Source organism: Carettochelys insculpta, chromosome 3 (genome assembly GCF_033958435.1).
Source record: "Carettochelys insculpta isolate YL-2023 chromosome 3, ASM3395843v1, whole genome shotgun sequence".
NCBI lineage: Eukaryota > Metazoa > Chordata > Testudines > Carettochelyidae > Carettochelys > Carettochelys insculpta.
The window spans coordinates 141958382-141984862 of record NC_134139.1 but is presented as its reverse complement, the minus strand read 5'-3'; the positions used below and the strand labels follow the sequence as shown (position 1 = coordinate 141984862).

Sequence of the window (26481 nt, the reverse complement as noted above, 5' to 3'; positions counted from 1 at the left end):
TCCCTGGATTGTCCTTCTTTCCTTTTTTAAAGATGGGCCCTATGTTTGCCTTTTTCCAGTCATCCAGTATCTCCCCCAATCTCCAAGAGTCTTCAAAGATAATGGCCAAAGGTTCAGCAATCTGCCAATTCCCTCAGTACCCTTGGGTGCATTAAATCTAGACGCAGGGATTTGTGTACGTCTAGTTTTTCTAAATAGCTCAGGACTTGTTCCTTCCCCACAGATGTCTGCCCTCCACCTTCCCATAGTGCATTGTCTAGAGCGTCATGTGGGAGTTGACTTTGTCCGTGAAGACTGAAGCAAAAAAAGCATTGAGTACTTCAGCTTTTCCTACATCATCTGTCACTAGGTTACCCCTCTCATCCACTAACTGCCCCACACCTTCTCTGATAACCCGTTTATTGTTAACATGCCTGTAGAAACCCTTCTTGTTGCTCTTCACATACCTTCCCAGCTGCAGCTCCCATTGTGCTTTCGCTTTCCTGATTACTCCCTGGCATTCTCCAGCCAAATGTTTATACGCCTCCTTCTTCGACTGTCCACATTTCCATTTCTTGTACAGATCCTTTCTGAGTTTAAGCTGACTAAAGATTTCCCTGTTAAGCCAAGCTGGTTGTCTACCATGTTTGCATTTCTTACTGTGCAGTGGGATGGTTTGTTCCTGTGCCTTCAGTAAGGCTTCTTTAAAATACTGCCAGTTCTCTTGAACTCTTTTCCCCTTCATCTTTGTTTCCCACGGGATCCCGCTTATCAGTTCTCTCAGGGAGTCGAAGTCAGCTCTTTCGAAATCAAGGGTCTGTATGTTACTGCTCACCCTTCTTTCTTTTGTCCAGATCATGAACTCTACAATCTCATGGTCGCTGCAGCCCAGGTTTCCACCCACTTCTATTTCTCCTACTAGTTCTTCCCTGTGTGTTAACCGCAGGTCAAGTTGCGCATGGCCCCTGGTCGGTTCCTTCAGTACTTGTACCAAGAAGTTATCCCCAGCGTTCTCCAAAAACTTCCTGGGTTGCCTGGGTGTTGCTGCACTGCAGATTTTCCATCTCCAGTATTTGACTCCCACAGAGTAGGAAAAACAGTTACTAACCTTCCATAACTGATGTTCTTTGAGATGTGTTGCTGATGTCCATTCCGTGGCACAACCAAACGCCCCTTCCGTCTGTCAGAGTTTCAGGAAGAAGGAACTGAGAGAGTGGGTAGCTTGCAGCATCTCTTGCACATACAGGCACATATGTGCCCTACTCCAAAGGGTGCCAGAGTTGGTCCCCTACAGATACCATCAAGAGAGAAACTTCAGCACTGGTGAATGTGCAAGCACATACCCCAATATGGAACGCACGTGAGCAACACATCTCAAAGAACACCAGTCACAGAAGGTTAGTAACTGTTTTTCCTACTCTGTGGGAGTCAGATGCTGGAGTTGGAAAGTCTGCAAGCAGCTGGTTAGCTAGATATTGTGCATTCTGCAGACCAGGTGCTCCAAGGGCCTGAGCTTGCATTTGATTAATTGTGAGGTCATTCAAGTTGCTGCATAGGCCAAACAGCTTTTTGCTCTCTTTTGCTGACTTGGTCTCTCAGGATTTTGAATTGTTGTACCATGTGCAAAGAGGTTGTCCTTTTTCATTATACAACTTTAATTGATTAGCATGCTAAAACTTTATTTACTTTACTAGTCACTTGAATTTTATATACAGATATATTAGCTTGTTAATAAGGTGATAAAATTTGAACCACCTTTTGAAGCAACCAGGCTCCTGATGTCTTATATGAAAACAGCAAGTCTTGATTACCAACTTTCCTATTTTTAAAATTTTATTAAAATAGGCCAGTTCTAACCAGTGCTATATACCAATGTATTTTGCATATGTAGTTGTGCAAAGATGGTTGGTATGTATCTATTTTAATATGTAGTTTCTGTTCTTAATTTGGTAGTCCACTGGTTTGTCATAGAAAGCACTTAAAATTTATTTCTCTTCAGACAATCTCCTTAAGTTATTCTAAAAGCCACTAAGATTGTGGTAATTAGAACATTCTAGTCTACAAATGACAATTCACAACTTTTGATAAATTGATCTTTTTTTCTTGGTCCCTGAAATATGTGACTAGTGAAAGACAAGATCTGTTCTACCTAAGCACTCTTCTGCTACTGCTATCTGAAAAAGAAATCCGCTACCACCAGCAAAATTATTTTTGGATAGGAGATAACATTCCTACAAAAGTAATATGGAAGGTTAATCTGTTCCCTGATTGTCAAAGGGAACATCCTGCTGCAAATGTTTTACAGTATTTTTATTTTTCCTTTTATGGAGCTTTAAATCAAGGGTTAATTCTTTTTGACTTTCCTTAATTAAAAGAAATTGGCTGGGAGTGACAAGCTGTTTCACTAATGCGTGAGAGTGTGTTTACATTATAACCCCCTGCACTCCTTTTTGGTCAATAAATTACCTCTACTTTTTTGACACACAAAGGATCTTTTTACAGTGACCTTTTACCTTGCAAACATAAAGGGATTTGCTAGAGCAAGAGCTGAAAAACCAGTTTAAAATAAGAGTGGCATACTTCTGCTAATTGACCAATTTGGGCAAGTACACCCTCAAAACCAGTGCCTATATCTCTGTAGCAACATAGCCAGCTACATGCCTCAGACTTTGCTGCCAGAGCCATGGTCATTGCCATAGGTCTAAGGAAATATTACTGGCTTACATCACTAGGCTTTGCTGTTGCAAAGACATAATTTGTAAAGTCAAAATGCTTGAGTATTTTAAAATTGAACAAAAAGAGCTCTTGGCTACGCTTACAGTTGTTTTCATTGCTTCGTGCAAACTCGCCAGATACTTTAGGCTTCAGGGTGACACAGACAGAATAGAGTCCTGCAATATTTTTACATAGATACTTTTAAATTTAATTTGGATTTGGATTTGATATTTTTATTGCTCAGTCTCATTATTTTCATTCCACTTAGTCATCTTTATAAAATGCTAGGATCCACAGATAGTAAGTGCTATATAAATGCAAAGAGTTGGTGGTTTTATATTAATTAGATACATGAATCATAAATTTGTACTTTATTTCAAGTCCACTGTGGATCCCAGAACTTAATGAGCTTTGTGATGTTGAAATACCAGACAAAGCTATTCTGGTTTGTGTAATTCACACACCTTGTTTGGCATGAATCATGATCCCCTGTTAAGCTTTTAAGTACAAGTTCTCACCTCTGAATTTGATACTAGTTCAGTGGTTCCCAAACTTCTTGGTATCACGCCCCCTTTTTGATTTTTGAGAAATCCTCGTGCCCCCTTCACCTCTTCTTGACCATCATTCAACTCCCCTTTTAACAAAAAATTCAATTTGTAATTTAAAATTACCACAAAAACATGGTATAAAATTGTTTATTTAAAATTAAAAATAAGCACAAATAGTTTTTCTTGGCTCTAAAATTTCATAAAAATGTAATTTAACATCAGAAATAGCAGAAACAAAACAAATTTAATGTGAAGGATGCTGCTGCATTTTCTTCACAAGGTAGGAAATCCTAGATTTGAAAGATGAAGGTGCACAACGCATATAGTTTTTGACATGCTGTCAATTTTTTTGTTTTTGTTTTGTTTCATTTTTAATGTGACTAAACTTGAAAAGCTTTTTTCACAGAAGTATTACCTTGACGAAAATGGATTAATACTTAGCACTTCTCCAACTTTCAGTTACCTTGGGAAATATTTTATCCAAAATTCGTCCAAGCTTGAGTTTTCAAAATTCTTTTGCACTTGAATCATATTTTTTTTGAGTGCTTGTTCTTGCAATACTTCTGGCAGTGAATCAACATTAAATGGATTGCATACTAATTTATGAATGGGGTTGCCAGAAAAGTTGTCTGGAACATAGCAGATGAATTCGTCAGCAGGCAGTCCAGATGAAACACAGTTTTGTTCTTTGCATTCTCTTTGCAAAGTTCTCAGAAACCTAAAATTTCCGCAAGTGATGAAAATGTCAGAAAAGATGAAAAGTTAGGCTTCTGAGCTTGTGTTTTGATGTTTCCAAAGCGGGCAGTGACATTTCATAAGATGCTTCTATTCTGCTGTTTTGGCCTATGCTTGATGAAAAGCTCCAGTAGCATCCATCTTCGTGTGTTTCAAATTTTGACATTTAGCAGCTCTTTTGGTTTGTTGAAGTGCTGTGGCTCTTCGTCAAATGTCTCTCAAGAAACTACGGTTCTTCTTCGAGTGTCCCCGTGGGTGCTCCACCATAGGTGACGGCTTGGCCGGCGCCGCAGATCGGATCTTCCAAGCAGTTTCTGCCGGACCGCGCATGCGCCGGTACGCGCCGCTCCCTGGCGCGCTCCTGGCCATGTGCGCGATCCGGTCCCCGCCAGTTACTCTCAACAGCCGTCGGCTGCAGACGGAATCCGACTAGGCTAAAGCCACATAGCGTATTCAACGACTTTATTTGTTTTTCTCTTTAAAGTTTTTCAGTTCTTAGGATACCATAAGTAACCGGTTGTTATTTTGCAAAAAAAAAAAAAAAAAAAAAAAAACAAACAACAAACAAGCTACGGAGGGACAGCTCAAGCCAGTCCCAGTAACCAGCGCCGGAGGCCGGGAGCTAGGGCCATCAGCCCTCCTGCGGAGGCAGGCCATCGGACGGGGAAACAGCACAAAGAAGTGCTAAGTACCCACAAGCAAACTCAAAGACTCACCAACAATGTCCGCCTCAGGCTTTAAAAAATGTGAGTCCTGCCGAGAGGCGATGCCAGTGTCCGATGGGCACAGTCTATGCATAAGGTGCCTGGGGGAGTCCCATGTGGCACAAAAATGCGCCTTCTGTGCAAAGTTAACGACCAGAGCACGGAGAGACAGGGAGATGAGAATTAAACTGCTGCTTCTTGACAAGGCCCTCCAGCCAGACGTGCCGGAGCGGCCGCAGCAGGAGGGACCCTCCGGGGCCCTTAGAAGGAAAGCTGCCTCCCTCACTCCATCTGCGCAAAAACGGAGGAAAGTTTCTCCAACCCGATCCCTGCCGGCAGTAACAGTGAGCGGGACGGGAGGAGCGAGCAGCCCCCAGCCGCAGCAACAGCTGATCGGCGGCGGCACGGAGAGCCACGTGGAAGCGGCTCAGCCTCCGATGATCAGCCAGCCGCCCCGCACCGCAGGCAGGGCGGCGGCTAAGCAAGCGCCGGTACCAGCGGCACCGCAGACAGCGGCACCGATCCCCGGGGAACCGGCGGGGCAGGGCGCGCAGGCACGTAGCCTGCAGGCGCACAAGGACTCCGCACGTGTGGCACCGCCCTCGAGCGTGCCTAGCACGGTGCCGACGGGGCCGGGATCCCCCGCCCATCAGGGGGCGGAGTTACCTCCTCAAGGGAGGGGGAAGGCTGCACACAAGAGGAGGCATTGCAGCCCCTCTCCAGACAGGGCTGTGGAGCTCTTCTCTCACAGCCCTCCGCTCATGTTGCAGACTCCAACCAGAAGGCAGGGGCCCCCCCTAGCCTACCCGGAGCCCCCTTCTCCTTTCCTGCAATCAGCCTCCCCATGGCTGGCACCCCCCTCGCCCTTCCTGGGATTTGAATCGCTGGACTATTATGCAAAATCGCTCTCTCCAGTGTCTCGACAATCCCCCTCTCCCAGACACACAGGGTACGTGCAAAGGGAATGGTCAAGGTCACCTTCCCAGGAACAGTGCCTATACTACCATGGTCGTCCCTTCCACGCGGGGCATGGACACCATCGGCAATCTACCAGGGGGAGATCCCCACATATTACCTCGTACCCCCGAGGGCAATCGCGATCGGGGACGGAGACTCAAGCATCCCAGGGGGGGCTGGCCGTGGACCCACGAGATTTTCCCTCGCAAACCTCCAGCGAGAGGGCGCACCATCACCATCAAGAACCGGAAGGGTCCAAAGAAATGTACCCCAGCGGTTCCTCGTTTTCCTCCCCGGATGAGGCCACGGCCTTAGGGGACGTCCATCCCAAGGACGATCTCAAACAGTTTCAGGAGCTGTTTAAGAGGGTAGCTTTCACGCAAGGCATCCAGACAGCACAAGTGCAAGAGAAACATCATAAGCTCCTTAAAAATTTGAGCTCCCCGGCCTCCTCCAGAGTAGCAATCCCGCTTGATGAAGCGATCTTGGAGTCCGCCACTACCATATGGCAGACCCCGGCAACTATTCCGCCTGTCCAAAAGAGAGCGGATAAGAAATACTTCGTGCCGGCGAAGGGCATGGAGTTCTTGTTTAGCCACCCCCAGCCAAACTCCTTGGTGGTGGAGTCCTCGCAGCAAAGATTAAAAACATCTCAATTTAAAACAGGGGGAATGGACAGAGATGCCAAGAAGCTAGAGCTGTTCGGCAGAAAGGTCTACTCCTCCTCCACTTTAACCTTGCGAATGGCAAATTATGCAGCGCACTTGGCGAACCATAATTTCGACAACTATGCCAGATTAACTTCCCTCATGGACTCGCTTCCAGAGGACAAAAAGCCGGTCCTCAAGGCCATAGTGCAAGAGGGCTACGCGGCTGCGAGGATGGAAGTTCAGATTGCTTTGGACGTTGCGGACACGGCAGCACGTTCCACAGCAACTGCAGTGGTGATGCGACGGGAGTCCTGGCTCCAGACCTCGGGCATACCGAGAGATCTGCAGGCGAAGATAATCGACCTTCCCTTCGACTTGCAGAAGCTGTTTGCTGAATCAACTGACTCGGTCCTTCATTCCAGTAAAGACTCAAGAGCCACACTCAGGACCCTGGGGATTTACACCCCTCCATACTCAAAGAAAAGGTACTACCCACAGCAAAGGCGGTACCAATACCAGCAACAGCGCCCCCAGTATCACAGGGGTTACGAGCAAGGGCGGCATCAGCAGCACCAGCAGTACAGAACCCCCAGGCGACGCTCACAACAGGGCCGTACGTCCTCGGGGCGGGGCCAAAGGCCACAAGTTTGACATACAAATCCAGGGCTGCGCCATCACCACCATTGCACAAGATCATCCGAAACGACTTTTTCACCATCGCCTCCGACCATTCTACGACCAGTGGCAAAGGATCACCACAGACAAATGGGTGCTGGAGATCATAGCCACGGGGTACGCCATTCCCTTCCAGTCGCTCCCGCCGCCGCGACCCCCGCCCAAGCCCCACCCCCAGGAGGCCTCCCATGTAGCCAGGCTCAGGCAGGAGGTGGCCCACCTAGAGTTCATAGGGGCGGTGGAAAAGGTGCCGGAGCAACTGCAAGGGAAAGGGTTCTACTCTCGGTATTTCCTGACGGAGAAAAAAACAGGAGGCTGGAGGCCCATCTTAGACCTTCGTGGCCTCAACAGGTATCTGCGCAAGCAACGTTTTCGGATGATCACTATTGCCTCCATCCTTACAGCACTGGACGATGGAGACTGGTTCGCAGCCCTCGATCTACAAGACGCGTACTTCCACATAACCATTCATCCGGCTCACCGACGTTTTCTCCGGTTCATGGTGGGCAACGAACACTTCCAATACAAGGTCCTGCCGTTTGGCCTTTCCTCGGCCCCCAGAGTCTTCACCAAGACCTTGGCAGTGGTGTCAGCCTACCTGCACAGACAGGGGGTGTTTATTTTCCCGTATCTGGACGACTGCCTGCTCAAAGGGACCTCGAAAAGGGAGGTTCTCCGCATGATACGCGTCACAGCAAACACGTTCTCCGCACTTGGCCTGGTTATCAATATGGCAAAATCAAAGATAGACCCCTCACAGGACATAGAGTTCATAGGGGCTCGCATAAACTCAGTCTCGGCGAGAGTATACCTTCCAGAGGCTCGCTTTCGAGCCATCGGTTCCCTCGTGCAGGTCATCACCTTCAGCCCTACGGTGCCGGTCTTGACGTGCTTGCAGCTGCTGGGCCACATGGCAGCGGCTACGTTTGTGGTACAGAACGCCAGGTTGCACATGCGCGGCATGCAACATTGGCTGGCAAGTGTATACAAGCCGGCAGTACACACTGTTCACAGGGTGGTGTCGCCCCCACCTGGGGTGCGCGAATCCCTGCAATGGTGGGTAAACCCCGGGAACTTGCTAACAGGGGTACCCTTCCATCAGCCGCAAATATCGGTTTTCCTCACTACGGATGCCTCCCTCATAGGGTGGGGAGCGCACATGGGCGAAGAGGTGGCTCAAGGACTGTGGTCACCCACGGAACAGTCTCTGCATATCAATGTTTTAGAGCTCAGAGCAGTGTTCAACGCCTGCAAACACTTTCGAGACCGTATACAAGGCAAAGTCGTCGGGATCAGTACAGACAATACCTCCACCATGTTTTACATAAACAGGCAAGGAGGAGCTCGATCCCGTACCTTATGCGCGGAAGCAATCCGCCTATGGAACTGGTGCATCGCCCACGATATAATCCTGAGAGCCTCCTACTTGCCGGGCACGCACAACGTGAAGGCAGACCAGTTGAGCAGACGTTTTGCGCTCACCCACGAGTGGCAGATCCGTCCCGATCTACTACGGCCTATTTTCCACGCATGGGGGTTTCCCCAAATAGATCTGTTTGCCACTCAGCACAACAAACAGTGCCCACGATTCTCCTCCAGAGCAGGGCTGGGCCGGGGGTCCCTGGGGGACGCGTTCGCGATCCCGTGGGGAGGCCCCCTGCTTTACGCGTTTCCCCCCGCAGTGCTGATCCACAAGGTTCTGCAAAAAGCCAGGAGAGACAAGGCTCGGATGATCCTGATAGTCCCAACATGGGATCGCCAACCATGGTTCCCCCTACTCCTGCGCCTGTCGGACCGCCCACCGATGCCTCTTCCGGTGGCGCCGGACCTGCTCACGCAAGCCCAGGGGTCCATAGTGCATCCGCACCCCCAAAGCCTGCGACTGCAAGCGTGGCTAATCCATGGCTCAGCTCCCTAGAGAGCACATGCACAGTGGAAGTACAGCAAGTCCTAGAAAGTAGCAGGAGGACTTCCACTAGGAAAACCTACAAACAAAAATGGACTCGCTTCATGGCTTGGTGTTCTACCAAGCAGCTGGCCCCCCTTTCGGTGCCTATACCTACAATTCTAGAGTATTTACTGGACCTCAAGAGAGCAGGACTCTCGCTATCCTCGTTAAAGGTCCACCTGGCCGCCATCTCGGCGTTCAGACATGAGGAGGGAGGGCACACGGTGTTCGCCCACCCTATGGTTACCAGGTTCCTCAAAGGGTTGGTAAACCTATACCCCCCTCGGAAACCGATTCCACCTTCGTGGAGCTTGGACCTGGTGCTTACCACACTCATGGGACCACCGTTCGAGCCCTTGGCCACGGTTCCCCTTCGCCTCCTTACAGTAAAGACGACCTTTCTTCTTGCAATTACGTCAGCCCGTCGGGTGAGCGAGCTTGCGGCAGTCATGGCAACGCCACCCTGCACTGTCTTTTCCAAGGAGGCGGTAACCATACGGCTGCATCCAGCCTTTGTTCCCAAAGTTTCTTCCGAGTTTCACATCAATGAACCTATTGTTCTACCCTCGTTCTATCCAAAGCCTCATAACTCCAGCGAAGAGGCGCGCCTACACCTCCTGGATGTGAGGAGGGCGCTAGCCTTCTACGTAGACAGGACCAAGTCCTTCCGAAAATCGGATAGACTCCTGGTCTCCCTCGCTCCCAAATCTAAAGGAGAAGGTCTCTCATCGCAGAGAATCTCAAAGCACATTGTATCCTGCATAAAAATGTGCTACGAGCTCAGAAAGACTCCTTTGTCGGCCACTCCCAGGGCTCATTCCACCAGGGCGGTGGCAGCATCAACAGCCTTTTTCAAGGGCGTTGCATTGAAAGACATTTGCAGAGCGGCGACCTGGTCATCCTACGACACGTTCGCCAAACATTACGCCCTTCACAGGGTATTCCAAGAGGATACCCGTCTCTCTGCAGCGGTCCTCTCGGGGACCAGCTGCACATAATCCGATTACCCACCACCTATCTGGGTTACTGCTGGGTAGTCACCTATGGTGGAGCACCCACGGGGACACTCGAAGAAGAAAGAGAAGTTACTCACCGTAGTAACGGTGGTTCTTCGAGATGTGTCCCCGTGGGTGCTCCACTTCCCGCCCATCCTCCCCGCTTCGGATCTCTGTTAGTGTTTTGCAGGGGCAACCGAGGCGGTTGGTCGAGGAACTGGCGGGGACCGGATCGCGCACATGGCCGGGAGCGCGCCAGGGAGCGGCGCGTACCGGCGCATGCGCGGTCCGGCAGAAACTGCTTGGAAGATCCGATCTGCGGCGCCGGCCAAGCCGTCACCTATGGTGGAGCACCCACGGGGACACATCTCGAAGAACCACCGTTACTACGGTGAGTAACTTCTCTTTTCAAGGCATCATTACTGGGAACTTTATGGCATATGATGCATTGAGGACGATTGATCCTGTTTTTTCTGTGACAGTGAAGACGTGCTTAATGCAGTCTTCATCGAACTTCCTTTTCTTAATCGCGGCCATAATATATTAATTAAAAAATCTACAAAAATAATTTTCCTCATTAGAATAAATTTAATGGATACAAGTTATTTTGATAAGTTATCACATACATTTTATGTACTACTTCTATTGCTTACAGCTGTGTGCTGACTTATATATATCCCATCACCAGTAACTGTGCAAAACAAGACAAGCTACCTCCTCCCGCAATAGAACAGTCCCAAACACTCCCATGAGCATGCTAAAAAGTTTGAAAAACTTCCACTGCTTTTTCTGTATTGTTCTTTAGCCTTCCCACCAACTGAACTGGTACCCCTACACGTCAAAAGGAAAAAAAAAATCTCATTTTGTGGTATGAAATTTGAAAATTTAACTTTTTTTTTTCCCCAACAGTGGTCTCCGATCTTCTTACAAACAAGATCATTTTTTAAATGTCTGAGCAAGCCCCAAGACCCCACCCCTTCCTTGAGGTCCCACCCTCTCCATTCCCCTTCTCTCCATCATTTGCTATTCCTAGCCCTTACTCACTCTCACTGGGTTGAGACAGGAGGTACAGCCTCTGGGATGAGAACAAGGGATTTAGGTGTGGGAAGAAGTGAAAGGTCCAAGCTCTGAGAGGGAATTTGAATGCTAGAAGAGGTAGAGAAGGGGCTGCTGGCTCAGGGAGGGGGCTTCAGGCTGGAGAGTGTTGGGGTCAGGTGGAGTATTGTGGGGCTGAGCAAACCACAGGCTTGTGGATGTGAAGGTGCAGAAGTTCAGGTTGGGGTATATGAGGGGCTCAGGGCATGGGGCTTTGGGAGTGTGCTGGGCTCAGGACACAGATTTGCAGTGTGTGCTTTGTGCAGTAGTGTTGTGGCAGAAGACTGGGATGGGAGAGGCTCAGGACAGGGGGTTCTGGTGTATGATAGGCACAGGATTGAGGTGTGTGTGGGGATACTGGGGGGTTATGATGGGGGCTTGTTGGCCAGGCTTCACTTTTAAATAAAGTATGCCCAACACAAATGTTTCAGTATTGTCGGTATTTATGGGAGGGGCAGGGACCATGTTTTGAGTCAGGGGTCACTGACTCAGAGAAAAATAACTCGGACCATACTAGTGAGATGAGGGGGAAAAAAATCCCTCCAAGCCCCACCCAGGCCCACTGATGTGGACTTAACTGAGACACCTCCCTCCCCTGGCACCCCAGCCCCATGGGGGAGGATAAGTAGGACTGAGGTTCAAAGCCTCAGGCCAGATGAATTCTTTTGGGGTTCCAGGGTTAGTGGAATTTGTGGGTGCCCCTTCACTTTGAGGTAGGGCCAAAAAAGAGGTATCCAGTGTGTGGGGCAGGGCTTCCAGTGAGTGGGATAGGGATGGGGTACGGAATCTGGGTGGAAAGTAGGGTACAGGAGCAAGCTGTGAGCTGGAAACAAGAATAACAGTTTCAGCAGCAGGAGTCCAAGCCTCATATGAGCTCTCTAAAGAGCCGCACACATGGCTGGAGCAGTTCAGAAATGAGAGTGCAGGCGCTGGTGCTAGAAAAAAGGGTGGCAGAATGCTGTTCCGCAGCATTCCACCAGAAAAAAAGCCTTGGCAAGAGGTAACACCAGTACAGGCTCTTTCTTGGGGGAATTGACGGGGGTGGGGCTGGGTAGCCTCACCCTTCCCCCCCCCAGAATTTCTTCATGCCCCCCAGCGGGGCACCCCCTCCCCCATGGTTTGGGAACCTATGTTGTAGAGGGGAGAAATATAAATGTGCTTATAGCGCTAGATGATGTCAGGCTAGATGGTTTGAAGAAACTATTCTCCATTTATTTTGCAGTGGTAGGGCAGGAGATTGAAGGATATCTTCTTCTAACTCAGAGGGAAGGGTAGTTTGGTGGTTTGAGCATTGGCCCACTAAACCTAGGGTTGTGAGTTTAATCCTTGAGGGGGCCAGTTAGGGATCTTGCAAATATTTAAAAAAAAAAAAAAAAAAAACCTATCAGGGATGATGATAGATCCTGCTGTGAGTGCAGGGGACTGGACTTCATGACCTCTGAAGGTCCCTTCTAAGTCTATGAAATAGGTGTATCTCTCCACATATTTTTGTTTTTAGCAGCATAGCCCTTTTAAATATTGAGCTGAATATAAAAGCACTAGAACTAAAAGGGTTTTCATTCATTCTTTAGCAGGTCAACTTTATAAGAAAAAGGGTAGTTTTTAAGTTAAATGTGGGGAGTCTTCCTTTTTTGAAATGACAATACAGTTGTGTTAAGTACTTAAGCAAATATTTTCCCTATTTTACTTTTTGATTCTGCTTTTCAGGATGTTGGCTAAGGCTGAGTTGGTGGCCATACTTCAAAAATGTGTGGAGATTTTTATATCATCTGGAAAACAGTTTAGCAACACGGTAGAGAAACTGGAAGAGTTCTTGGCACGATTTCAAAGCCTGGAAGGTAAGCATGTAACATCCTGCCAATGTATTTAGCATTAATGCTCTAAAATGGTCTCAAAGAATGTATACATTCTGACAAAATTCACTGGCCCTGCTGATCAAACCCCAAAATTTCTCCACATAAGACAATGAATATGCCGTGTGGTTTTGAGATGGAGTTCACTTTTCCAAAAATGACTGACAGGTAAACTAGGGATGGTTAGTTATTTGTGGTGTTGCTGACTGGACCCAGTATTTTGTAAAATAGAAGAGGAGTCTGAGCAGGGCCATCACTAGGCAGGTGTGTGACCCATGCAAATCCCCACTCTGTCCTGCCTCCACTCCACTCCCACCCTGCTCCAATCCCACCCTGCCTCTTCCTGCTCCTGCTCCCCTCTGCCACCTCCATGCAGGGCTTGAAGCCCCAGACCCCTCCGCTTCCTCCACTCCTCCTCCCATAACCCAGGGAGCTGTACAGGCTTGAAAGCCAAAGCTCTTGTCTCCTGCTCCAGCCAACAGCAATGTGGAGCTGAGAGCCGAAGGTCTTCCCTCTCCCCACCCCTTACCTGAAGCTAGGAGTGACGGGGCTGAATCCTGACATGGGCAGAAACCTGGAGCCCGTAGGTAGAGTTGAGGGGGCACAAGGGTGATGCCTTCCACTCTATCCCTCACAAACTGCAATGCCTTACCTGGAGAAGGGCAGTCCTGGAGTCAGTTCCACCTCTCCATCTGCCCAGGGCCCGGGCGGGAAGCCAGAGTCAAGCAGTGTGGGAAAAGTGCTCCTTTGGCTCGTCATGCCAGGGAGTGGGCAGCCATAGCATTCCCCTATCTGTACAGGCTCCTGAGGCTGTAACTGCTCCTCAGCTCCCAGTCTCCTTTGGGTTCTCATGCAGCCGGTCAGAGCTGCCTGCACAGCTCCAGACCCAGCAGAGCCCTCAGTAATAGCCACCAGCACTCAGCACCAGACAGACAATGGCCAGTTGAGATGAGTCGGGGTGGAGGTGGTGCCCTCCACTGGGCAGAGCTGGCCAGTGCCCTGCCAGCCCTTTTGTGTCTCCCCTGCCCCATATCATAGAACACTAGGACTGGAGGGACCTTGAGAGGTCATCAAGTCCAGCCTCCTGCCCTCACGGCACGACCAAGTACTGTCTAGACCATGCCTGATAGACATTTATCTAACCTGTTCTTAAATATCTTCAGAGATAGAGATTCCACAACCTCCCTAGGCAGTCTACTCCGGTGTTTGACCACCCTAACAATTAGGAACTTTTTCCTAATGTTCAGCCTAAACTCCTCTTGCTGCAGTTTAAGCCCACTGCCTCTCATTCTATCCTCAGAGGCCAAGGAGAACAAGTTTTCTCCCTCCTCCATATGACACCCTTTAAGGTACCTGAATATCTAGAAGTTAAATTAGGCCTGTGCCCCAGAGTTCCCATGCCTGGCCCAGAGCCTTCAATCCCCTTCACCACCACTGGGCCATGGAGCTTTTCTAAGATGTGGGGGGCCGCAAAAAGAAAAAGTTTGAGAATCCCTACTTAGACGACTGGGCCTGCAGATGATGGTAAATGCAGGGAAGTATGGCAAATACAGCCAGGCAGCATACTGGTGAGAAAAAGTGTCTGAGTACTTTTTCATTTAAAAAGGGCATGAAGAGGACTTGGGGAATTATGAACTAGTCAGGTTAATCTTTATCACTAGAAAGATACTGGAACAAATTATTGAAGAATCGGTTTGTAAGCACCTAGAAAGTAATAGTGTGTCAGGGCTGTTTCCCACCCTGGCACGTTAAGTGCAGAAGGCGGGGGCCTGCAAGAAACTTCTGAATATCTTCCCACTAAAGTCTTGTGTTGAAGCTCCCCAAAGTCGCACACTCCCTAGCCGTTGATTGGAATTGCTGCCGCCACCCAAATGTAAAACCCTTTTGAGAACCCAGGAAGGTACACTTGGGAATTCCTTCCTATGAGAGAGAGACCCTCAAGCATTTTAGCCCTCCCTCTGGGGACAGCTTGAAAACCCGATCACATCTGACTAAACATTCTCTGTCAGTAGTTTCAAGACTTAGTCCTTCCCGAGGCATAGATGTTGCTGGATTCCCCATGCCTGGCTCCTTGGCTTATTTCATGCTCTCCCAGGCTTTGTTCTGGTGACACAACAATAGGAACAGGAAGGCCACTGCTTCTGAATCAGAAGCCATTCTGTTTCTTTTGGTTCTCTTGGCTTCCTACCAACTTACTTCCTACTTCCTTAGCATACCTGGCGACTCTCTGAGACCCATTACCTAAAATTTTAACCCTTACAGGCAAGACAATTTAGGGTTAAGACTCAAGAGTTAACTGCTAAGAAAAGATTAGTTAACTGAACAGAGAGAGCCATCTTAGTCTGTATCCTAACAAAACAAAAAAGCAGACAGGCAGCATTTCAAACAAAATAATTTATTAGCTAATTTATTAGCTGTCTTTGAAGTGCTACATGCTTACTTTTTTGTTTAGTTAACTGAGTGTCTGTTAAAAGGCATTAACTATCCCATTCCTCAGTGTTATAAGGAAGAGCCAATGCATTTGTCAAGAACAAATTTTGTCTAAATAATCTGATTTTGTTCATTGTCAGGTTTCCTAACCTAGTGGACAGGAAAGTTCTCTTTGCTATTGTTGAAGTGGGGGACACTTGGGGTGGGGGGGGGACTTTCAATGTGAGAGCCCTATCAATTATTAAGTTAACTCATTGCTTACTATTCCTTCATGATGTAATTTTACAGGGCAACTCATGTAACTAAAACAAAGTCTACATGTACAATAAAATGACACTACTTGTATAAGATGAAAAACCAGGAAAATACATGGAATTAAAAATGTACGTCTGTGGTAGACAGCATAACAGCCTGCGAGAAGGGGTCCCTCTCTCCTCTCTGCAGCAGGGAGCTCTGGGGCTTGGAGAGAGACCCACAGCATCCTTGAAAGCCCCAACTTGCTCCTTTCCACAGTTCCCATGTATCCGCTACCTCTTTTCTCTCCAGGTCCCTGCTGCATGGCCCTTTAGAGCTGTTATCCAGCTATTTATAGCCTTCTGTGCAGTCACACAGCTTCAAGGGAACTGGAGCTGCACTTGGGGTTAATGAGAGATGCCACTGGCTGAAGAGCCATTCAGTGCAGAATGCTAAGATGGTGGACAGCAGTAGATGTTAAATATCTTCATTTTTAGTAAGGCTTTTGGCAATCCCATGTAACATTCTCATAAGCAAAGTAGAGAATTGTAGTCTAGTTAAAATCACTATATGATAGAACACAACAGGTTAAAAGACCAAACTCAAAGAGTACCTATCAATGTGAAATGGGGGGACATAACTAGTGGGTGCAACAGGGGTCAGTCCTAGGTCCTGTCTAGTTTAAAAAACTAAAGGATTTGAGCTCTCTTGTTTGGAAAAGAGGAAACTTTGAAATGGCAATCTTTAATGCTTATGAAAGAAATGTATACATATGTATATTCTATTGTAAAGGGATTCAGAAAACCAGGGAATATCATTGAGAATTTGGAAAATACGGGGCACGTGGGAATTTGGGCAAAACTGTGTGTCATGACAGACATTAAAAACACATACTATTCCATTAGGATATTGGGAAAGGCATTGAAGCAAAGAATATAAGTGAGATGAGGAGAGGCCTAGATGTATTTTCAGAGGAAGAGGGTTCGGGGGTTTAAAGTGTGATGGAAAAGCAGGAAGGGAGAACTTAAAATAAATTTTATATGGACAGGCTCGTTGGGCCAAATGATGAGCTCCTGTTTCTAAACTGAGTACGTTCTTGTGACTGACCGTTGGCCTGCAGCAGACAGTCTCAGAAGCTTGCCAAAAAAATGTATGTACACAGATCATCCTCAGAGCCTCCCAGAATAAACAAACAGACTGAAATCTGGTCTTTAAAGCAACAGAAAATTCCATCTCCGCAGCTCTTGTCCAGTGAATTGGGAGAATCAAAACATGGTGCTTGAGAGCAAAACATTGTCGGTGGAGCCAGCATTGAATTAATGGATCATTGATAAAACCCACCCAAGTTTAACAAGTTAATTAATAAATAGGGGAGAGAGGGCCTCCGCAGTTTGAAATCTTGCATTTAACTTGGCTACAAACCTTAAAAGTTGAGTTTGTTTTATTTTTATCCTTCCAGGATGTTTATTACATATTCACTCAGTCTTTTATTCATTTTCATATGTGGAGATCTCCAAAACTTTTTTCCATTTAACTTTGGAATTGTGCCAGTGAACTAGTTTCAGCTTCTTTCTTTTAAAAGTGAATGTAGTGCTGGTGGAAGGTTCTATACTAACAGCCTCTTTGTAACCACAGCGCAGGGCCAGCATTTGAACCCAAGCATTTGAAAAGTATGAGTGGCTTAAAAGTTGAGATTTAAAAAAAAAAAAAATTGGATTTTTTTTGTTTTTTGTTTTGTTTTGTTTACCTTTAGTTTCAAACCATTGGTTCACTCTCCATGTTTTCAGGTTTGTGTCTGCAATCAGGAGGGCTAGAATCTTATTTCCCTTATTTATAAATGAAAGCTGAGCTTAACCTATAACCAGTTGTCTCCAGGTACTGATGCTTTAAGAAGGATTTATAAGATCAGAAGAGTAAATAATAAAATTGCAGGAGTCAGTGACACTGAAAATAGGTTAGTCTATCTACAGTCTTCCCGTGCTCATTAATGTACTTTGCCCTGATTTTGATAAATGACTTCTAGGGTAAAAGGATAGTATAATGTCCAAGTCTGTTGAATCTTTGAACCCATAAGCAATGCTAAAAGCCTACCAGTCTGTTGCTTTGACTACATTTAGTTGTTACTTTGATGAGAATTGTTTGTTTTAAAATAAAGCAAAATTGAGACTTCATCCTGATTACGTGGTGATAGGGTTTTTTTGTTTTTGTTTTTGTTTTTGTTTTTTTTAAACCAAAGCTGCTTTTTATTCATGTACAAACTACAGGGTTCTGGAAGCAAAATTCAGGCATAGGTTTAAAATTGAGAAAATCTGGTGAGTCAAATGCTTTTGTATGTTGTGTTTTTCATTTTGCTTTCCTTTCAGTAAATCCCTGTTTTAGTGTTTGGGAATGGTAGATTAGAATCTATTTTCTCTTTAGAGATTTTGCACATGAAAAATGTAAATTTACAATGGGAGGGGCTTTAAAAGCTCATTAAGTGTCTGCTTCATTGAAATCACTGGAGCTTTCCCAGTTCATAACAGCTGAGGAGATGGTCCATCAGTTTTAGAAGGAATGTAAGTAGTGCATATGCCTCATGCTGGCCCTCTGCACAGAGCTGAATTTTTTTTATGAATAACTGTTTACAACATGAATTATGCAGTGAAGTGTTATTGATCATTGTTTGCCAAAAGAAAAATCTAATAATTAACTGGACTTGAGTCGTCGTCTGAAATGAAAGAGTACCAGTGACCCTGTTTCAATTTGGCCTGTGTCAACAGGGTTATGTAGCTATTAGGATAGTTTTGCCTTGTGTGTTGAACACTAGTTTTGTTCCAAAAGCAGAAACCAAAGAGGTACAAGACATGTCATCACAAAAAGAACTCCAGAAGAAGACAGACCTCTATCATCTCCAGAAGGTCAGACCCCTTATACTTGCTATTATCTAGTTTCAAGATTGATCTTTTTGAGGTGTTAATTATTCTTGATTAGTTCTGCCCTGCATACCATAGCTTTGAGCAAATCATGTTCTGTGAATGACTTGAAAATTTAACGTCCTGCTCAACTCAAAGGTCAGATAAGAAGCCACAAATTTGAAGAATTTCCCTGACTCTAGCTTTCTGACCAAGCGTACTGGCCTTGATTTTAAAAAAAAAGCCTGCAAAAACCACTGTCCCATGCATATTTAATTTACATTGGCAGGTACTGACAGTCCTCCAATAAGTAAATTTTTTCCCCCACAAAGAATATATCACTTTTATACTCCACCTCCTTCGCTTCCCCCACCTATGAATCAGTTCTGATCCTAACCCTTTACTTGTCTTTAGAGCTTCCTCACAGATGCTGCTGTTGCCTCTCTGAACACGTAGAGAGTCTCGGCTTCTAGATGTCTTCTACGTGTGGGTTGTCTGCTCCCTGTTCCAACCCTTTCTTCTTAGAGGAGCTTCAGTTCATGAGTTTCTTATCTCTTCCTATCCATTTAATAATAAAATAATAAAAAAAAAAAGAATTAGTAGCATCTGATTGGCTGTCTTTCTCCCCTACCTCCCTTGTCCCCAGTGCACACATCCTCATCCCCTGATAAAAGGGCAAGCAGTGCTGCAAGGACAGAGCCAGAAGCTCTCCAGTCTTACTGAGACTAAAATTTCTGGTTGACATAGGCAAGTTGGTTTTTCAGGCTTGGTAACAGCCTGAGAAAACAACGCGTGTATGAAGTGCAGCCATAAAGTAATCTAATGTATAATTCAAAATCAGCACTTGAGCTTTTATTTATATTTTTAACTGCAGATGTTGAGTCAGATTTTGTTGCCTTTAACAAATTCTATAATAGTGCCAGTTAGCACTTTGATAGCACCTTGCACCATACGTCTGAGAACTTCATAGGCATTTAATCTACACACACCCTTAAGAGTTAGGTACAAACTACTATCCACATTTTATGGATGTGGAAAAGACATTGGAAGGCTAAGTGACTACTCAAAGTCACACAGCAAATCAGAAACGAAGCTGAGACTAGAATCCAAAATTCCTATCTCTGTCCCTGGCTCTGACCAAGAGACAATTCTCTTTTTCCTTTTTACAACTCCATAATGTATGTTAATTTTAGGACTGGAGAAAGGGCAGTCTGAAACGTTATTTTCCTAGCATTAGGACACTAATTTCAGGATTAATGTTAGCTCTGTCTTAATTAAAATTCTTATTTCCATTTTTAAGGAAGCAGATACATGTATACATTTTGCAAGATACCATACGAACAGGGAACACAGTACTGTCAGTCTAACTTTATTTCTGTTTAGATTAGTATCTGTTGCCTAGGAGAGCTATGGCAACCATTTTTTATATCTTGATGTCTAAGTGCAATAAAATCTGTCAGCATCACTGTTTGCCATCCAGCGTGACTTGGCCATGCGTTTTCTGTCTTGTAGACTTTGCTGGAGCTGAAAGAATCAAGGAGGTCTAAGAAATTAACCAAGTTTGAAATGCTCCGGTTCGAAGTAGTTGACTTTATAGACAGCCTAGTAAGGTGAGCTTTCCTGTTCTTGGACTCCTTTAACAGTTGATACAGTGTCATAAGAGATGCCATTCAGAAATATGTACATGTATGTATGCACAGAACAAGGGTTTACCAAACAGTTCAGATTTGAAAGAAACTGTTGTCAGAATCACAACTATCATCCTGAAATATGAGATGTGTCCTCTCCACCCTTTTTATTTCCAGGAACTGTTGCTTTTGGGTGTCCTTACAGCCAATTCTGTGTGGTTGCTCTGAAAATGCCTCTTTTCCATAAAGTGCTGAAAGGAGTCAGAAACCTAAATCATGCAATTAATTTCTGTTGCTGCAGAAAGTGAAGCAAAATAATGATAAGCCAAGGTAAAATGGCCCACATCATAATCAGTATTGGTTTATCTACTATTTCTTTTATGCATTGTATAAGCTAGGTTTGTGATAGCCATTTTCACTTTGGCTGCTTCAGGCCATGGCAGATGCAATCGTAGAGGCAGTTCCAAGTATAAGCATTCACAAGGAATAAAGTTTGTGAAGGTAAGAATTGGTGAAGGATATGAAGGCACCTGTCAGTTGTGCATCATCACTAGAGGGAAGGACCAGAATTGCTGTGCAGAAGAGCCTAGGGCAGAGAAGCTGGCAGAAGCTAGATTGTGCAGGGCTGCGAAAGCCAAGACGAGGAACTTAAATTTGAATACAAAGGTGAGAGGAAGCCAGTGAGGGAGTTGAAAGATGGTGTGGGTGATGTAGGAGTAACAAAGCACGGCGGATGACTAGTGTCAGCATTCTGTGTATTTCCTGCACTGTTGGGTGAGTTTGCCCCAGTACAAGTAGATTTTAATTTAAAAAAATGATTGAAGTTGGAGGCTGAGCTGGTAATTCTTAACATTCTCACTTGATTTAAAAGCTGTTTCTAAGTACTGAAGTATGTTGTTTTTCAAAGGTTTTCTGCCCGTGCCTGTTGTGAAATTCACATGCTTGCTATCTCTGTGAAGGCTTAGCTTTCAGTGGGGTTTTGTAGTATCCCTTCAGTTCAGGCCTGCCAACAGGGCTCGGGGAAGGGGGGAGAGTTGGCAAAGGGGGCATTTGCCCCCAGGCCTGGATTTCAGAGGGACCCTCCAGCCACTGCTACTTTGGCAGCTGTGAGGCCAGAGCTCTGGGCCCCTTTCAAGTGCCATGCAATGCAACTCTGTGTGGCTCTGGGAAGGAGATTCAGAGCCACACCAGCACTAAGAGCTGACTGTCCTTGGCCCCGCCCCTTTTGGGGGCAGGGAGTTGGGCCCTCCTCCCACCTTGCCCCACTCCAGCCTGTGGTGGCTGTCAGTCCCCCTGCCTCAGTTACAGATACCTTTTTCATACAACCCATGTTTTTCTTTCAGAACTTACCTAGCTCCTGCAGAGATGCAGACCCTGAATGAAGTGGTGTATTTCAACACAGCTAACACTCTCCGTGAGCACTTGAATGCTGCTCCGCGGATTGCTCTTCACACAGCTCTGAACAACCCCTATTGCTACCTGAAAGTAAGGAGACAACTCTGTAATTTGTTCGTAGTTGTGTATTTGTTTCATGCACATGCTGTCTGAGGCTAATGTGTGTGCTTTAATGTTGCTGTTTAATAACATTGGCACACAGTAGGGTTTGTCACAAAGGACTAGTAAGTGGCCCTCTATGAAGCAGCTTGGGAACTGGCTGAGAGCCAAAGACTCTGCTTGACTCAGGAAAAAGCTGCTGCTGCTTCATTGAGTTTTGGATGAGAAGGCCATTTCCAGAGCCTCGTTTTTAACATCATCTCTACGGAAATAAGCAGAGAGACTTTTTCACCCTGCACTTTGACTGGGTGATCCTGTGTCTCTGAGAAGAGTCCTTATCCAGTTATCAATCCTGGTCCCATAGACCCTGTTCATTGTACAGAAACAGCGTGTGGGTGGCTTGTCGTGTGGTTTCATAAAGTGGCTGCTTGTGGGAGCAGCTGGTCATCTGAGCTGGTGAAATACTGGTTGTATACAAAGGTATCTGGAAGACTCCCCCCTTCTTCTACCTGTCACGTAATGATGCCCTGCCCCTTCTTGCTCCAAACCTGCAATCATCCACATACCACCTTCTTGCAGTGAACCTGTCCCCTTGTACATAGAGTCAAAGCCACAGGCCGGAAGGGAAGGAGAAGGTGTGGGTGGAAGAGAGGCTTTTTGGCTGAGGAGAGGCAGGCGTGGGCATCTTTTTTTCTCTTTCCCATTCCCATGCACAATTCCCTGCTGCCCACCCAAACCATCCCCATGTTTTAGTTTTTCCCTCTAAGAATGTGGGTGGCCATTTTGTGGAAGAAATGACATTGCCATTAATGAATGTTTGCGTGCCGCCCAAGTCAAACCCAGCACCTGATAAGCAGGAACCATATTGGATACGTGTTTCAACTCTGTGTTCTAGAGTGTGTTGGGTTTGTCTGTGTGCTTATTCATATATCTGACCCTTTACAGTTCTGTCTGCTTCTAAAAATGAAAAAGACTTAGATTATGAGACCCAGCTAAATCCAGTTTCTAATGTGCTTAATATTTATTGACTTTATAGCAATGTGAAAGGCCTAAATATTTATCTTTACGCATTTTTTTTTGCATTTTTGGTTATTTCCTGTGGTGGTTTGATATCTGGCACAGTGGCTATTGCAGTTCATTAATACAATTTTAATCTGTTTGAACTGAAGAAATAATTTCTCCAGCAGTATGTATAAATACTGTAGTTTGTATTTTTCTTGGTTACAACCAGAACAGAAGTTCTTTTGTAAAGGATCTAGCTATACAGAGCTATTATTTACCAAAGAGATGCAAGCAGGAAAAATCTGCCACTATAAAGTACCAGCAAGCAATGATGCCATTTCTCATGGGACGCTAAGCCAAATCTTACTTCAGCAAAATGTTAACTGGCTTGGTATTTAGCCTGACAGAAACATGTGTAAAAGAATTGTAATTCTGTCCTGATGGATTGCTTGGGAATTCAAAATACCATAGTTAGGAACTGCTTGCCCTTATATCCATGCAATCTAAGCCAAATGTATCCTATATAAACCACAGAGGCATCGTGTTTGATCTCGCAGGGAGTGAGATTTTCAAACCAAACTTGAGTAGTAACTCCCACCCCACCAAGGATATATGGAGCAGTTACAAAATTTATAAGCTGCATATAGCTCTTCTTTTTGGAGGGAGGTATACTTTGACACAAAATGAGGATCCTAAAAACTTAATATTTTGTCCATCTGCTCCTCTAAAAAAGAGCACAGTCAGGTTTTTAACTTGGTCCTGAGTATCCATTTATGCATCTTAACTCTGAAGCAGCACTAGTTGCCAATTAAATTTAGAGTTGGTGTTTAAAGCCCTCCTTTACATTCTAGATCAACTTCCTGCTGATCTGTCTTGGTATGTAGTTATTTCCTGTCAGAAAGAGCTTATCTATTGTTACTTCAGGAAGCTGAGGTTTCCATGAGCATGGCTGCAGGTCCCTCAGGTTATGCTATAAAGACCTGGCCTTTAAAGATCATCAGCAAGCTGTCATTCTCCAAACTCAGACTTAGACCATGTATTGCTGATCAGTAGTATTATTCCTTGGTTAGTTCTTTATTTCCTATATACAGTCTAAATGCATGTGCTGTAGAAGTTGGGACTCTCCCTGTTGTACTCACTTGATTTCAAACCAAATCAAACTGGTCTTACTGGTTGGTAAAATGGTGGCATAGGGAATGAATTATAATATTTTCCTGAATACTCACCAGTGCTACAGTAGAGCTTAGCAATCTAGACATCACTTGTATTAGGTAATAGTCACACTGTTTAAACTGAAACCATCTGGACTGAATTCTCAGATAAATTGACATCAAACCTTCAATTTCAGTTTCCTTTGCATAGTGTAATTGAATCTGAAAATCTGTTAGACTGAATTTCTGAAAACATTTTAAGAGACCTTTACATAGGCATTGGGATTGCTGAACCCAGTCGTGAAGCTAAAGCTCACAAACTAGAAGAATCAGTTGTAAAAGGCAAATTTTAAAATTTAATAAACAGGAAATGGAGATAACTACTTGCTCAATCTTTTTCTCTTTATTAAAAAACCTTTGCCTATGGTAATGTCCTTCTTAGGCATTTAAAAATAGCATTTCTAAATGATCGATTATGCAGCCAACCATTGAAGTATGGGTTTTAGACCTATTATTAGTAGCTGACAGCCACAGAATCAATGGTGCTGTTCACAGCAGGAGATTCTGACCTGTTAATGTGGATAAAGTACTTTGAATAATTTATGAGCTGATGTAACAGTGCTATGGATCATAACAATAGCACAAAAGATTCTTGCTCTTAGGTAAGGACTTTTTTTTAACTCTGCAGTCAACTAAGTAAAGTGTTGTAGGTCTGGATTTCCTGATGTGGAATGTTTTCTGAATATCAGACTTCAGCTTTACTAGCACTAGTTTTCAAACCAGAGAGAGGTCGTGGTTTATGAACATTGAAGATAAACATACGAGAGAAAGAAGTAGGCTTGTTAATGTATGCAGACGGATTATACTTCTATTACTTACCTCCCTGAAAGGATAAACATTCCGACATCTATTTATTAAATCATGAGGACAGAGACAAAATGCTCATCAATTTTTTTTACTTGTTCCATAGAATCTTTTATAGCAGTGTCCATTAGGCCCACATATGCACTCTCCCCCGCCCCCCATGCCTTGCTGCAGGGCTAGCCAGCATGCACAGCTAACCCTTCCCAGTTCCTTCTGAACTGACCCAGCTGGAGACGGTGCTATTGGCAGTCCATTAAAACCATTTCCTTAGCTTAAATTTCTATTGCTAGTCAGTCTCCCTAGTTGTAGTTTTCTTTTTTTTTTTAAGAAAAGGGGAAGGGGCAACTTTGATGCCTTAATTTTTTTCCCCCTTTTTCTTTCACTGGGGACCCTTCCCCCTACAGGATGTGCCTGGTTCACTAGACTTCAAGAGGTGCTTCTCCTGCAAAGAGGTTGTCCTTATAGCAGACTATACATATCTGAAAGGGGGAGCCAGGTGGCCCACCTACTGTACAGACTGGTCTATCTCCCACAAGTTCACATTTTCAGTGGCTTCCCTTCTGGGCACACAAAACTTGATAGGGGACAATCTGTCACAAATTCCCACATGACCATGAGTAGGAGATAAACCAGCTGTACTTCTCATTGTATTCAAGCGGGGGCGGGGGGTTAGACCACAAAACAGTTTGCAACTTACCTGAATAAGAAATGTCCTCACTATTGCTCCAGAGCAAGGGTACGACAACACTCCATGAGCAACGCTCTCTTCCTCCCCTGGAAAAGGGACTTTCTCAATGCGTGTTCTCCTTTTCCTTTGTTGTCAAAAATCCTGTTATAAACAAAAAGAGAGCACATGCTATACTGATTTGTTCCTTTTTGTCTGCGGAAAACCCAGTACACTTAAATGTCACAGCCTACAATATACCTGCCGAGTACTTTCCAATCTGCTCCATACCTCCTTTCACAGAACAAATGATACACTCTACTTCCTGCCCTGGGGATTCTTCACCTCAAGGCATGACTTTTTCATGATTCCGAAATCTAGAGAACTCCAGCTTGAAAAAAGTACAAAAGATATTGAAGAGAGAGTCTTCAAAGTGCCATACTTACCTGCAAAAATGGTCCAGGTTTTGAGGTATTTTCCCTCAATGTCCACAGCTATTCTTAAGATCCTAAACTATGTGCTTATTCTACAAAGACTGAGGCTGGGTCCACACTTACCTTGAATATTGACAGCTGCTGTGCACTTTTAGGTACGCCAATTACGTACCAAAATTGATTTTGCAGCCGTCTATATTTGTCCATGTCCTCACTGCAGGGTGCTGACGAGTGCTCCTCCCGTTCGTAGTTCTTAATCCTTGCGGCTCGATAGGAATTCTGGGGTTGACATTGACCCCGGAACACGCCATTCTGCACATGCACCAAACATCATCCTGGAAAATTTAATCTAATCATTCGATCTTCTCCAGCAAGTGTAGACCCAGCCTAGATCTTTCTCTCAGTTTTTTGAATCCACCTAGCAGCTCAACTGTAGCAGCCTTCCCTGAACAAGTAGAAGGATATTCCTTGCTGTCACACCTAACCACTAAAAGGTTTATGAGGCCACCTGTTTGCTAATAGGAAATCCCTTTTAACTGAGAGGTAAGGGAGCTATCACCTTATCTAAGGTTATGTTTAGACTAGAGGGTTTTGTCAGCAAAACGGCCATTTTGTTGACAAAGCCCAGTGTCCACATTTCCAAGGTCATTTTGTTGACAGTAAGTTGTTCAAATGCAGCACTTTAGTCGATAGCTGTACCTTACTCTCCATGAGGAAGAATGCCTCTGTCGACAGAAGGGGCTTCCAGGGCACTGGGCAACCCTGTCTGCTGTGCTTCTATTGGCAAAATAGCCACTCAGAGTAGCCAGGCAGTCCGGCAGCTCTTTGTTGACAA

At 45.3% G+C, this 26481-nt stretch overlaps 1 protein-coding gene and 1 long non-coding RNA gene across 5 annotated transcripts in view; one reads left to right on the top strand and one right to left on the bottom strand.

Annotated features, from left to right (window-relative positions):
• The window catches only part of ORC3 (origin recognition complex subunit 3), a 96108-nt gene that overhangs the window by 60277 nt on the left and 9350 nt on the right, over nt 1-26481 (top strand). For 2 of the 4 annotated variants that reach the window (XM_074990901.1, XM_074990898.1), the window contains 4 exons: nt 12709-12839; nt 18342-18415; nt 19922-20019; nt 21381-21522. In XM_074990901.1, the coding sequence (XP_074847002.1) occupies nt 12709-12839; nt 18342-18415; nt 19922-20019; nt 21381-21522 (445 nt within the window). Of the gene's footprint in view, nt 1-12708; nt 12840-18338; nt 18416-19921; nt 20020-21380; nt 21523-26481 lie in introns of all 4 variants that reach the window. The other 2 variants (XM_074990899.1, XM_074990897.1) reach the window with 1 other exon arrangement.
• Nucleotides 18754-25667, bottom strand: LOC142011446 (uncharacterized). The gene is made up of 3 exons (XR_012645086.1): nt 25246-25667; nt 21388-21516; nt 18754-18967 (listed from the first exon to the last, which is right to left on the bottom strand). It is a non-coding gene; the product is annotated as an uncharacterized LOC142011446 (long non-coding RNA).